The sequence below is a fragment of the Arvicanthis niloticus genome, chromosome 22, assembly GCF_011762505.2.
Source record: "Arvicanthis niloticus isolate mArvNil1 chromosome 22, mArvNil1.pat.X, whole genome shotgun sequence".
NCBI classification, from domain to species: domain Eukaryota; kingdom Metazoa; phylum Chordata; class Mammalia; order Rodentia; family Muridae; genus Arvicanthis; species Arvicanthis niloticus.
Window position 1 is genome coordinate 14,766,264 of NC_133429.1, and position 14,620 is coordinate 14,780,883.

At 40.2% G+C, this 14,620-nt stretch overlaps 1 protein-coding gene across 1 annotated transcript in view; it reads right to left on the bottom strand.

The window, feature by feature from the left end:
* Positions 1-14,620, bottom strand: part of Apaf1 (apoptotic peptidase activating factor 1) — an 80,376-nt gene that overhangs the window by 50,133 nt on the left and 15,623 nt on the right. The window contains exons 5-12 of the mRNA XM_076919968.1: positions 11,695-11,878; positions 10,589-10,701; positions 10,330-10,461; positions 8,670-8,908; positions 8,173-8,340; positions 7,013-7,144; positions 4,536-4,649; positions 2,847-3,031 (exon numbers count right to left, since the gene is read on the bottom strand). Of these exons, the coding sequence (XP_076776083.1) occupies positions 2,847-3,031; positions 4,536-4,649; positions 7,013-7,144; positions 8,173-8,340; positions 8,670-8,908; positions 10,330-10,461; positions 10,589-10,701; positions 11,695-11,878 (1,267 nt within the window). The remainder of the gene's footprint in view (positions 1-2,846; positions 3,032-4,535; positions 4,650-7,012; positions 7,145-8,172; positions 8,341-8,669; positions 8,909-10,329; positions 10,462-10,588; positions 10,702-11,694; positions 11,879-14,620) is intronic.

A 14,620-nucleotide genomic window follows, 5' to 3' on the forward strand; every position in this document is an offset into this window, starting at 1 on the left:
GTCACAGGTTGAAATGTAGCCGGTGCAACGGGAGAAAAGGCAGCAAAACATAGTAAAAATGTAATGTCTCAGTAACTCCTGAGGGAGAAAGAACTGAATCTGCCCATTTGATCGGATCAGTGTAAAGAGTGCATTTAAGAGCCTGAGACAAGGCCCTGTTGTTGAAGTGCTTGCCACACAAGCTTGAGGACCATAGTTCAGGTTCCCAGAACACACAGAATTGCCAGCCTTGAGTGGCAGCCTGCCTGTAAGTCTTACACTCGGAGGCAAAGTGGAGGTAGGGGTTTCCTCAGAGCTAGCTGGCTAGCCAGACTAACACTACTGCCCAGCTCTGACTTCAACTAAGAGTAATAGGTACAGTGGAGATGAAGGAAGACTTCAAATGTCAACCTCAAGTCTCCATACGCACACGCACGCACACAAATGCAAACAGAGAACTTGAGTAAATTTTCCCTAATGGTACACAACTATACCTGAGAGCTGGAATTCAAGCCCAGGAGATGAAGGGCAAGAATCTTATTCTAATCCCTAAACTACTGTGCACTACCGAACAGACGAACTAATACAGAAGAGAACTGAGTAAAAAAAAATGAAACACAAGAAAGGCTAAGAGGTAGTAAGAGAAAACAAGGAGCATTCCAGAGCATCAACAGATCTGATGGAGCATCCACAAGTCAGGAAGCCTGCTATCCTCAGTGGAAGCAAACTTCCATGCTGCCTTAATAGAAGTAAAACTTCTGAAAAAAAAAAAAATGTTAAAAGATGGTTGAGTCTGAGAAAGGGGGAAAGGAAGTGTGAGTTTTCATTTTATATCTCTCAATCTTTTAACTAAAAAAAAAATATAATTATGTGTGAGTCTATAGGCAGGTATGTGCATGTGAGTGCACTGCCCACGAAGGCCAAAGACATCAAATCCCCCTGATGCTGGAGTCACTGGGGGGGGTTGTAAGCCACCCGCTAGAAACTGAACCTGGTCCTCTGCAAAACCAGTAAGAGTCATCGCCCTAGCTCTTCAATTTGCTGTTGTTTAATCAACAAACATGTTATGAGCTGGCACGATGGCTCACCAGCCAAGCCTGAGGATAACCTGAACTCAATCCCAGGGACCCACACAGCAGAAGACAGAGCCAATCCCTACTAGTTGTTCTCTGACACCACAGGTATTGCATATCCACCCACACCCAAAAACATACACACACAAACACACATACACCAAGTAAATGAACAAAGGTGATTTTCAAACATGAGCAATCTCTCCTGCCCTGTGAAGAGACGTGTTTTAAGATACAGAAGAATTGGGCTGAAGTCAAGAGACTGCTGAATTGTGTCAGCAGTCAAGAGCACTTACTGCTTTTACAGAGGACTCGGGTTTGGTTCTCAGCACTCAAATCAGATGGCTTACAACCACCTGTTAGTCCAGTTCTAAAGGATGCAGTGCTCTCTGACCTCTCCTGACACCTACTTGCAGGGATACACATAAACTTAATCAGACACACACTAGACATAAATAAAAATAAGTATCACATCTTTATAAAAATATGAAGAATCGGGCTGGGAAAATGCCTCAGCAGCAAGCTGACAGGAGTTTGGATCCCCAGAGACCATCTAAATGTGAGGTGGGCATGGCTTCCTAGGGCTTCCACATCCTCATGCCCACACATGCACATGCACTGCACACCTACAATTCCAGTCTCCGAATGCAGAGACACACAGGAGATTCTCCAGAGCAAGCTGGTTAGCAAGATCAGCCATACTAGGGAGCCCTCGCCTTAACCGAGAGATCCTGCCCCAAAGAAGAAGAAAGAAGAGCTGGCAGGGAAGATTCCTGATATTAACCTAGGGCTTCCACATCCACACACCCACACACACATGTGCACAGCACACATACTTACAAACATGCAGACATACAGAAGTGCACACCATACACATATAACATATGAACAGAAGAAAAAGACTATAAAAATGCTTTTTAAAAAAAGATACAGAACTAAAATTCAGTGGCATTAAATAAAATCTCTATGGCAAAGAAAAGTAAAAGTGACTTTATAAACATCTCATTTAAGTTTTCACAAAAGTAGCATTTACCTCAAAATTATTATTTTCATTTCACACATTAAAAAAGTACAATATGTATCTCATTTAAATTTTCACAAAAGTAGTATTTAACTCAAAAAATTATTATTTCCATTTCACACATAAGAAAGTAAAATAAAGTATGTTCAAAAATCATAAAAGGACTAAGTTTTAGTATGAGGACTCAAATCTAGGTCTATGGCTCCAAAGTCTATGGTCACCACTACCATACTAGATTACAGTAGCATTTGATAATAATATTAAGGATGACAGATCTGTTTCTATAGACTGTGATGATATAATTATTTTCTCCTGTGCTTACTTCTCTGGAACTTTCTACTGAGTAGGTGTGATGGTTTCAATATGCTTGGCACTATTACCAGGTGTGGCCTTGTTAGAGGAAGTGTGGCACTGTAGGGGTGGCTTAGAGACCCTCCTCCTAGCTGCCTGGAAGCCAGTCTCCTGTTTGCCTTCAGATGAATATGTAGAACTTTCAGCTCCTCCAGTGTCATGCCTGTATTGACACTGACATGCATCACACCATAATGATAACGGACCCAACCTCTGAACCAGTAAGCCAGCTCTAATTAAAAGTTGTCCTTTATAAGAGCTGCCTTGGTCATGGTGTCTGTTCACAGCAGAAAAACCCTAACTAAGATGGTAGGAATACTTACTAAGTTTCTAAAGTAGTTAAGTCTCACACACTGAGTTTATTGACTACCTGGAAAAGAACAGTTAATAATGGAGTCCCTCTGGTCTCTCTAGCAACTCACATCCATTCCAGGTAAAGCCGCCCAGTATCCACCTCCTGCTTGGCCTGCAGCTTTGCTTGTTGATAAACTTCGGAAGTTTCTGGTTCACAGAGGCCCAGCTGTACAATATTAGGAAATGGCTGTCGTCCAAGAAGGTGTCCATTTAAAGATAAAAACTCTTGAAAATTCTCACAGACTGCACAATCCTAAAAATAAACTGAAATCTGTTAGACACAGAGCTAGAACAAAGCCTGACATTTCTTTGTTTCTGTGATCTTAACATTTTAAAACTTAAATGAAACTTTGCCTACACGAACTAAAATATAACAGCAGCCACTAGGCAATAAATACAGTGTGATCTCTCTCTCTCTCTCTCTCTTTCTCTCTCTATCTGTCTCCCTCCCTCTCTCTCTCTCTCTTTCTATCTATCTCTGTCTCCCTCTCTCTATCTATCTCTGTCTCTCTCTCTCTGTCTCTCTCTCTCTCTGTCTCTCTCTCTCTCTTTCTCTCTCTCTTTCTCTCTCTCTCTGCCTCCTGACTTGTCTCAACATGCAAGCTCATAGCTACTGCTTCAGTGCCAAGCCTACTTGCATGTTACCATGCTCCCAGCCATGATGGTCATGGATACATCCTCAAAAACTGTAGGCAAACCCCTAGGTAAATGCTTTATTTTACAAGTTGTCTTGGTGTCTCCATAGAAAAGTACCTAAGACAGAAGTTGGTACCAGGACTGAGGTACTGCTAAATATGCCTGTCCATACTGGGTGGGTTTTTTTTTTTTTTTTTGTGGGGGGGGGGGAGTGCTGTTTGGTTGTTGTTTTTGGAAAAATATCGAAGACACTGGGACTTGGAACTCGGAAAGCAGCTGAGTGTGTAAGTGGGCCTTAACAGGCCATCCTAGTAGGACCTTGGAAGACACAATGCAGAGAGCAGCGAGGACTATGGAGGCCCAACTCAAGAGGTTCCAGAGTGGAACAATATAAGCAACTGGGTTAGAGACCAGTTTTGTGATATTTTGGCAAAGAATGTAGCTGTTTTTGTGGCCATGTCTTATGAATCTGCCTAAGGCTAAACTGAAGAGTTTTAGATAAATTTCATTAACGAGGAGACTTCAAGAGAAAGCAGAATAAAAAGAAATACTGGATCCATGGATGGATGGATGGATGGATGGATGGATGGATGGATGGATGGATAGAAGATAGATGATAGTCTGTAAATAGTCTATAGGCAGATAGTAGCAGATAGATAGATAGATAGATAGATAGATAGATAGATAGGGAAGAGAGAGTGATCCTCTTAGACTCAGGTTATCACCAGGGATGGCAGCTCATACCTTTAATTTCAGCACTTGAAAGACAAAGATAGGCAGATAGATCCCTGTGAGTTTGAGGATAGCCTGGTTTACATAGTAAGTTCCAGGACAACCAGAGCTACATAGATTCTGTCTCAAAAACCAAAAAACAAATAAACAAAAATAATTCATTATCAACTACAGTCCTCAGCACTTATAGGGAAAAAAAAAAAACATGGAAAACCATTCTTCCTCAATTTTCAAACTTCAATCTTATGTGTGTTCTCCGTGGACCAGGAAGCAATTAACTAAAATCAAAGGTCAGAGCAAGAAGATGATCTCTAGTCTGCCATTAAACTTAGAAGTAAATGTCACAATGAGACAGCCTTTAAATACTAAGCATTCACACTGATAGATACCTTTTCATCCAATATATGCCTATATTCCACAAACTCATGAATCAGATGAGCAGGGCCGACAAGTTCTGTTTTTGCTTTGATCCAATCCAGGGAAAACATTAATGCACAAAGTTCCTTAAAAATAAAGAAAAATAGTAAGATAGGGGTACTATGTAAAACATAAAAATCAAAAATTTCAACTAGAACACCAGTATCCTAACACTACTGAATCACTTTGCAGATATCTAAAATTTAAGACCAGAGGGAAGGTAGTAAAATAAACAATAATTCAAAATAAATACAAAATGTGAACCACATCTTAACTCAAAGTAAAACTTCAGCTATAAAAGATTTAAATATAAAACAGAAAACTTTCTACAGAACGGTTCAAGTTTCAATAACAGATTCTACTTAGTCTTTTCAGAGTGTCCTACATCTATGCAAATCCACTTCCCACTCCCTTTGGGTGTCTATAAACACATTTTTCCCTACCTTCTATTAATTTTGGTGGTGGTGGTGGTGGTGGTGGTGGTGGTGTGGTTGTTGTTTTTAACTAACCCACTAAATCCAGTTAGTTATCTCCATATGAGTATGAGGCAACCCCTGTGGTATAGGCAACCTACCAGTGGCCATACCCCCAAAGAAAAGGAACTCATTCTCTCTGGAGGCCATCAACTACCAAGAGCTCCTCAGTTAGGGGTGGGACCTTGTTAGCCCATCCCTATCCTGAGCTGAAATTTCTAAATGTCTTGATCTTTTGCAGGTTTTATGTAGCCAACAGCCATATCCTATCCAGTAGGCAGCATTGCATGGTGTTGTAGGTAGTCATGACTTCCACTCCCATCTGTGTGTTGATTCTGATTTTCCTTTTGTCCATAGTTATTATCTTAGAATTCCACGTCTAGTATCTAGCAGCTTACTCAGTATCTGCCATCAGATGTCTTAGTAGGTAGGTGTATTATGGTTGAGACAGTAAATGTCGTCTCAACCTTCTCCTCTGCCTTGCACACTTCACAGCACACAACTACAGTCATCTTTGACTCTTCTCTCCATCACAACGCACATCAAATCCTCCAACAAACCCAAAGTATTTATCATCCCTTCCTTCTCTTTCCGAGTTACTCACTGTCTTACAATCAATGAACTGTCTCTCTTCCCCAAGGACCTAAGCTAAATGAGAGCAGACACTCCATCTAGGATCTAGACTCATGATGAAGAACAATCCCAGTCTCTAACACAGTGGTTCTCAACCTGTGGGTCTCAACCGATGTGTGTGTGTGGGGGGGGGGTCACATATCATATATCCTGTGTATCAGGGAGGTCACATATCATATATCCTGTGTATCAGATATTTACATTATGAATCATAACAGTAGGAAAATTACAGTTATAAAGTAGCAACAAAATAATTGTACAGTTGAGGGTCACCACAACAAGAGGAAATGTATTAAAGTGTTATAGCATTAGGAAGGTTGAGAAACGCTGCTCTAACAAGTACTCCATAAGTATTTAATTAATAAATTAAAGACTATCCTTTCTCACCTTCCACATAAAACTTATAAACAAATCCACACTGCAGATAAAGGAGAGTTACAGCTAAGAGGAGAAACTGATTCATTTCTACAGTCACTAAGATTGCCCCCCCCCCCTTTATAATTACAAGTAAAAATGGAAAAATAGAGAAAAAAATCTTACACAAGATATATTTTCACTAAAAGTCTAGCTAGGCAATGGTGGCACACACCTTTAATCCCAACACTTGGGATGCAAAGGCAAATAGATCTCTAAGTTCAAGACCTGCCTGGTCCACAGCCAGGGCTACACAGAGAAACCCTGCCTCAAAGAACTAAACAAAGAAAGAAAAGAAAGGCTTCAATGGCTAGAAGAATGAGTGAGAGGATAAAGGTACTTGCTACCAAACCTGTCATCCTAAATTCAATCCTTAGAATACATACAGAGGAAGAAGAGAACCAACTCCCACAAGTTACCTCCGACTTCCACGTGCATACCATGCCATGCATACACCCACACAGAAACACACAAAATAAATAAGTACATGTAATAAATGGAAATCTTCAAATTCTAATAGGAGAAAGCATGACACCAAAGAAAAATTTTATATAGCATTTAACTAATATAAAAATTTAAATATCTAGCAAAGTAGAAAATAAAATTTAAGAAATAACTCGAGGGACAGATAGAGAGATGGTTAATAGCACTTGCTGTTCTTGCACAGAACCCAGGTTCTCTTCCCAGTATCCACATCAGGCAGCTCACAACCATTTGTAAACCCAGTTCCAGGGGCCTGGCGCCTCTTCTGGCCTCCTTGGGTATAGCACACACATGGTACAGATACAGGCAGCCACAACATTCATACACATAAAACAGAAATAAATAAAATCTTTTAAAAATAAATAAATAAACCCAAAGGGAAACATATTTACAATATATAGAAATAGGAAATTGAAATTAAAAAATTTTCAAATGTGTCATCTTACTTTGTGCATATTGGCACTGGCCATGTGATAGGCTAGGAAGTTGTACCAATACATGCAGTCCTCCTGATCTGGAGATAGCGTATGCGGCTGGTAATACCTCTGAAACTGAGTGACCATCTTCCTGTGCAGATCCTGAAACCCACATCAAACATGTCAGAGGACACAAATAATATGATAACCTGAGCAGCAGAGTATCTCCCACTTCCAAAGCTATGATGAAAATCTCCCCCACAAGCTGGTTACAAAGGAGAAAGTAAGTAGTTTTACAGTGGAGGAATTATGTAAGTACCCCTTTAACCAAATAATCAACATCTACATTACCCATGAGATACAATAATCCCTGATAGGGTATCATAAAGACACAGCATCACTTCTGTATAATTCTTTAAAAAAAAAAAAAAACCAAGTGTGTGAGTGTGTGCGCTCACACATACAAATGCGTGAATTAGTGCATGTAAAATGCAGGTACTCAAAGGGGCCAGAAGAGGTTGACAGATCCTCTGACACTGGAATTACAGGCAGTTGTGAGCTGCCTAACACGGGTAGGTGCTTGAAACAGAACTTGGGACCTCTGGCAGAGCAGCAAGTGTTCTTAACCACTGAGCCATCTCTCCAGCCCCGGCCAAACAGGCACAACCTCAAGCCATTCAGAAGACATCAGACAAAACCAAATTAGGGAACAGTGCTTAAACTAACTCGTTAGTGCTCTTCAAAACTACCAAAGCTGGGCTGGAGATACAGCTTAGTGTGAAGCACTTGCCTATATACATGGGGCCTTAACTTCAATTCCCATTAAGGACAAGCACTGAGGCATTCTCACAAATTTGAGAACATTAGGGAGATGACAATTAGGGAAATTAGATGCTGCTATTATCAGATGCTTCCTGGGATCCTGAATTGGATCTGGACCATAGAAGGAACATTGATAGAGAGGTTGGTAAAATCCAAATAAACTTGTGAATTATTAACTAATAATAGTACATCAATGGTAATTTTCTAATTTTGACAATTATATTATAGTTATATAATACGTTAGCAATAAGGGAAATAAGGCAAAGGCTTACACAGAGAAAGTCTGCAATACATTTTGTATATCTTTATATAGCAAGTCTAAAACTGTTTCAGAATCAAAAGTAAAAGCACATGTGACATTTAAGTACCTGAAGTTGACTTCGATTCTTCTCTGTAAGAAAATCTACTTGAAGATCATGTAAATAATAACAAAATGACTTTCCATTCCGATTACAGAATAAGAGAGACTTATTAACGAACTCCTGCAGAATGTCTTCAACTTCTTCAGTCTCCAAGTCCCAGAGAACACATAGCACCTAGGAAGCATTGTAAGCATTCAGTAGACCACAAAAGTACAGTGAGCATTAAGTATGGGAGACAAAGTATTTTGATTAATACACTACTTCAAGGATGTCTCTTTGTCTTAAGAGGTTCAATTAGTTCTCAAGATAAAAAGAGAATCTGGATGCTTCTCTGACTTCCCTAGAACCACTGAGAAGACAGACACTCACAAGCTCAATACAGAGCCTTTTATGGAGACTAACAGCAGAGTGACATTGGTACCCTCACCTCTCACCTCAGTCCAATTATCAAAGTTCACATGCCATAAATACCCAAAGATAAGGAGTACTGGTCGGTCCATTACCTTTGTAGGTACCTTGACATCCTTCTGAAGGATGGAAAGATCTGTGTAATAGTCTTTGATGTCTTCTCTGAGCATTTCAACACTTATAGACATGGCTTCATCCAGAGCCTCATAATCATAAGATGAAGATTTCCTTATTCTCTTAAACTGCTTATTCTGAAGCTGTCTGAGGTAGTATGCCCAGCGATTGGGAAAATCACGTAAAAGCGCACCAATTAAAGACACTACGAGAGGAGAACCTGGGGGGAAAGGTGATTATGTTAATACCATCTTAGTTTAAAATCACCACCAAACAATTTTATTCCATCGTTTTAACTCTCTCTCTCTCCCTACCCCCTCCAAGTGTGGGGGAGGGTATGTGGGTACGTGGAGGATGTAAGTGTGTGGGAAGGGTGGTGGAGGTGGGGGTAGGTGGAGTGTGGAGATGTGAGTGTGTGAGGGTCAGAGGACAATTGGTTGCTTCTGTCCTTCCATGCAAACTCTGATGAAACTCGGGCTGTCAGGCTCGGCAGCAAGCTTCTTTACCCAACTAAGCCATCTCACCAGCACAGGAAAACAATTTTCAATGCAAGTTACCCAAAGCCTAAGAACATGTATTTCTAGCTCCTGGTTTACTTTACTTCAAGGTCTGTCTTCCAAGAAAATCATAAGAAATAAGGCAGCTTTCACTCACAGATATCACAACAATATCATTGGCTCAGTTTATTTACATTATTCCTCTTGTCCAATCCCCTTGCTACATGGCTGTCAGACACACCTATGCAATGGAGTCCAGAGAGAACTGCAGAGGCTGAACACATGGACGAGCTTCTGAAGGCTGCCACGATGAAGGCAGCACTGAAAGCTCTCCACGCCCTCCTGAAAACTTACCAATAGACCTCGTCTGATCTCTGTATTATCCTTTATAGGGCAGAAAATATGTTTCCCTGATTGCTGTAAACTGCTCAAGCAAATTAACCAAATTTGAGGAGGGGGTTTCTAGCTGCTGAGTCAGAAGCATGGGTACAACAACCAGAAGCCTGTAAACTGACATCTGAAGTTGGAAGTAGAGAGAGGTCGTCATGGGAACCGATCCTTCACCCTGTAGGATGATCACTTTTTCCATGTAAATCACTTAAGAATTAAATAGGGGGACATGCAGCTGGTGAACACTGCAAAATTGATGATTCACATTCTGTCTGATAAATATATCTACACGTGGTGTCAGAGTGACCTGTGCTGTCAAAGTTTAGTAAGAGAAACTAAGGCTGAGATGTTGGCTTCTTGTTTCTCTCATCCTCAAAACAAGTAAAACTTTTATTTCACACATGTGAGAGGATAACAGCATTTACTTACCAAACTGAAACTTTTAATTTTATAAAAGTCCAAACCAAGTAATTTTAAAATGATGTTCATAATATTTTCCACTGTTTGACAACAAAGGTCTGAACTTTATCTCACCTTTCTCTTAACATACTCTTTAACATATGGTGGGTACTTGTAACATTGTTTGAAGAGTTAATACATTCCAAGTGTAGTCACTAAAGGTATCAGAAGTATCTAACCATTAAATACCATAAAGCAGGTTCTGGTGTTCATGTGCTAAGCTATCATAGTCATCGGCCTGCTTTATACCAGAGCACTGATGTTACCACAGCACCCCACACACAGGCGGCCATACCTTTGCATTCCTTTATAATACTGTGAGCCTCCACTGGCAAGTCTTCTTTCTTCATGTTAACAAAAAGTGACAAGATCTCAAGTCCCTTCTCTTTCCCTAGACCACTCTCCACAGGGACAACATGCTTAGGACCTGAAGCAAAATCGTATCACAAAGTAAGCAATTTGTCACGCCACATATTTACATGCACTGGATGAAACAGTGCCTTCTGCTTTAATAACTTTACCATAGTATTAAAAAGCAAGTTGAAACTCCTTACCCATTACTGAATCTGTAACACTCTTATCTCTGGTTGTAAGAAGAATCTGACACTGATTGTCAAAAGCTTTTAACACCCATGGATCCCAAACATCATCCAAGATCAGCAGAGACCTTAAAAAAAAAAAAAAAAAAGACTAATGACACTTATTTTACACTTCCTTTAAAAACCATCCTAAGCCACAAGAAAACTGGCAGACTAGACGGTTCTTCCATGTAGCTCCATGAACAAGAGTCAGGATAGCAAAGGAGAGATTATAGTTTCAAGAGAAAAAGAAAGTAAAAAAAAAAAAACAAAAAAAAAAAAAACCAAAACAAAAAACAGGAACTGTGATGTTTGAATATAAAATGGCTCCCTTAGGCTCAGGTATTTGCATGCTTAGTCCCTAGTTGATGAACTGTCCAGAAAGAAATAGAAGGTGCGGCCTTATCGGAGGAGGTATGTCACCAGGAGTGGACTCTGAGGTTTCAAAAGGCCATGGCAGAGCATGCATACACCACACACAGTTCTCAGGCCGGTGGGATAACTCAGTCCTGAGTTCAAATCCCAGAATCCATGGGAGAAAGAAAGAACCAACTCCTGAAAGTTGTCTTCTAACCCATACACAAGCCTAGATATACACACACACATGCACACACACACACACACAAATACAAATAATGGATTTTAAAATAAAATAAATCCTTTTTGCAAGGGATATGGCCCAGCAGTAGGACACATGCCTAACACATATGAAGTCTTGTGCTCAATCCCCAACTCCACAAAAATAAGTCCTTCCTTCTCTCCTTTCTCAGTCTCTCTCTAGTTTGTGATTTTTTGTTCTATATTTATCCAGTAGAAACAGTATATCCAAAGCAGGAATTTTATATTTTCTATCAAAGATCACTCACCAACTATTAATTGTAATTCTCAAAACCTTGTAATGGCACATAGGAAACAATGCAATCAATAAGATGCAAAAACGGGCAATTTAGACCAAGTGGGAGCCACTTTCCTTTTAAATTATAAGAGAGAACAACAGGAAAGCAGTGGCTGTAGGGAAAGAACACGGAGTTCTCAGGATGCCAGTAAAGTCTTGTACACTAACTCCAACTGATCATCCGTACCTTGGATGTTTGCGCAGCATCAGAACCCGGAGACGGTCTTTGGCCTCCTCAATATTAAGTGGAAGCCTCTGAGAGAAACTCTCTTCTTGATCCAACCTCGTGCAAAGATTCTGCAGTTTCATTAGAAGCCCAGATTTGTCTTGTTTTCCAATGGAAACCCAGTGTACACCCCCTGAAAAACAACCTAATAAGGGAAAGAAAGGTAAGGCCTCTGAATAAGAGCCCCTCTGAACTGTTTTACTGTTAAATGCCAATCTTCTATCTTCTCTTGAGTCAAGCTATGAATTCTATGAGTTTATGGCTGAGCTACAAACCTAAATCTAAAAAAAAAAAAAAAAAAAAAATCTAAAACTGAAACTGATGGTTTTAAGTTAGGACTGTATCTGAGGCTTTCAAGAAAGTATTTTTTCTTTACCAAGCAAATTCTCATAGTCTTTGTTTCCAGTGATTACTACCTTATAAGGATCACTCTCAAAGTCAGTATCCTTGACATACAGGACTGAGTTATTTGTTGGGAGGGACTTTCCCACGTAAACTAGGATGATTAACAGGATCCTGGTCCCCACTCTGAAATGCTAGTAGGATTCTCCCAATCAGTACTGACAACCAAAAATATCTTCAAACACTGTGCAATACCCCTGAAAAGAGCAAGAAAAATCATCCAGTTAAGAACAAATGACACCAAGGCTGAAGAGCTGGCTCTGTGGTTAAGAGGACTAGCTGTTCTTAGAGAGGACCCAGGGATGGTCCCCAGCCCCACATGCCAGCCCATAACCTTCCTTAGCTTCACTTCCAGCGGCTCTGACGCCCTCTTCTGACATCTGAGGGGGTAGACATGTGCTGCATACACATACATGTAGGCAAAACACACACCGTGAAATAAAAACAAATATTTTTTTGTTTTGTTTTGCTTTTGTTTTTGTTTTTCAAGACAAGGTTTCTCTGTGTAGCCCTGGCTGTCCTGGAACTCACTCTGTAGACCAGGCTGGCCTCAAACTCAGAAATCCACCTGCCTCTGCCTCCCAAGCGCTGGGATTAAAGGAGTGCACCACCACTGCCCGACAAAAACAAATATTGTTAAAGAGAACAAACAACATCCACAGACAGAATTATTACGGCTCTCAGAGTACTCTCGGTGTGTCTCCAGTGCTTCCAGCTATGCACTCCTGCTGCACCATTTCCCAGACCTCAAATCTGTTACACTGGAAGGACATTACTCTACTGACTGCAGAGCTCCCTAGAGAAATTCAAAATATAAAATGTGATAGGCATGGTGGCACATGATCAAAAAGAGGCAAAAGGATCGCTGTGAGCTCAAGGTCAGCCTAGTCTAATAATGAAATGTGCTTCAAAAAAAGACTAAGCCAAGCATGGTGACATATGCTTCTTTAATCCAGCATTCAGAAGGCAAAGCCAGGTAAATGTCTGTGAATTTGACACCAGCCTTAGCTACAAAGGAAGTTCCAGGACAGCCAGGGTTACACAGAAAGACACTGTCTCAAAAAAAAAAAAAAAAAAAAAAAAAAAAAAAAAAAACTAAATAAATAAACAAACAAATAAGTAACTGAATATCAGGCAGAATTAATAGTGAAAGTCCCTCATAAATATCAAGCTTTAAACTAATAAGCACTTACAAAATGTCTATTATTACTGATAGAATTATTGCTAACTAAACAACATATCTTAACATATGTATTTTATCTCTATATATTCAGAACAAAAAAATCTTAAATATTTATAGAGTATACTTAAGTGACTAAATAATATTTTAAAGATTTATTTATTTTATGTATATAAATACATTGTAGCTGTCTTCAGACACACCAGAAGAGGGTTGGGTCACATTACAGATGGTTGTAAGCCACCATGTGGTTGCTGGGAATTGAATTCAATACTTCTGGAAGAGCAGTCAGTGCTCTAAACTCCTGAGCCATCACTCCAGCCCCAGACTACATAAATTTTGAAAAACTTAAATAAAAGAGGCAGGAGAATTACAAGCTCAAGGGCAGTATAGACTACATACCAAGATTCTGTCCCAAATGAATAAATAAGTAAATTTTTAAAATGGAGTTATTACATTATTTTTACAGAAAAACATATGAAACTTGAGATCAAGGCCTAAAGCAAAATGAACTCAACTGAGAAAGACAAATACTACATTTCTCCCTCACTTACAAAAAGTAGACTTAAATTTATAGATGATGAGACGCCTCACTGGGTGACAGACACACACCACAAATCTGATGACCTGAGTTCAATTCCCAGGCACCACAAGGTAGAAAGAGAATAAGCTCCTGAAAGTTGTGCTCTCGCACTCTCTCACACACACATATAAAAGAAATAATTTTTTTTTCAGTTCCTTCAATTTGTGTGTGTGTGTGTGTGTGTGTGTGTGTGTGTGTGTGTGTGTATGTTAGAAGGGGAGCTGGGGAGCAGTGGCGCACACCTTTAATGCCGGCACTTGGAGGCAGAGGCAGGTGGATCTCCCAGTTCAAGAAAAGACTAGAATAGAAAAGAGAGGGGAAGAGCTCTAAAGAAGGCAAGGGAGAATGAGAGTAATGGGATACATATGAAGTGAGAGAAAAGAACGGGGACTATTGAGGAGAGCGAGAGGCCAAGCAGGATGAGAGAAGGCAAGAGCAAAGGGCGTTGACAACAAAACGGAATATGAGGATATGTACACTGAAGACACCCAACGCAGCTCTTTATTTTGAGCCGGTGAGACGATGCAGCAGGTCAAGGTGATTGGCACACAAGCCTGACAACGTGAGTGTGATCCCTGAAACCCACAAAAGGGTGGAAGGAGAGGACGGACTTCACAAAGTTGTCTTCAGGCCTCCGCATGCGCGCACATGCGCGCGCGCACACATACACTAATAAATACTTTAATTTTTTTAAAAAAACTGCGGGCATGGTGGCACGCATG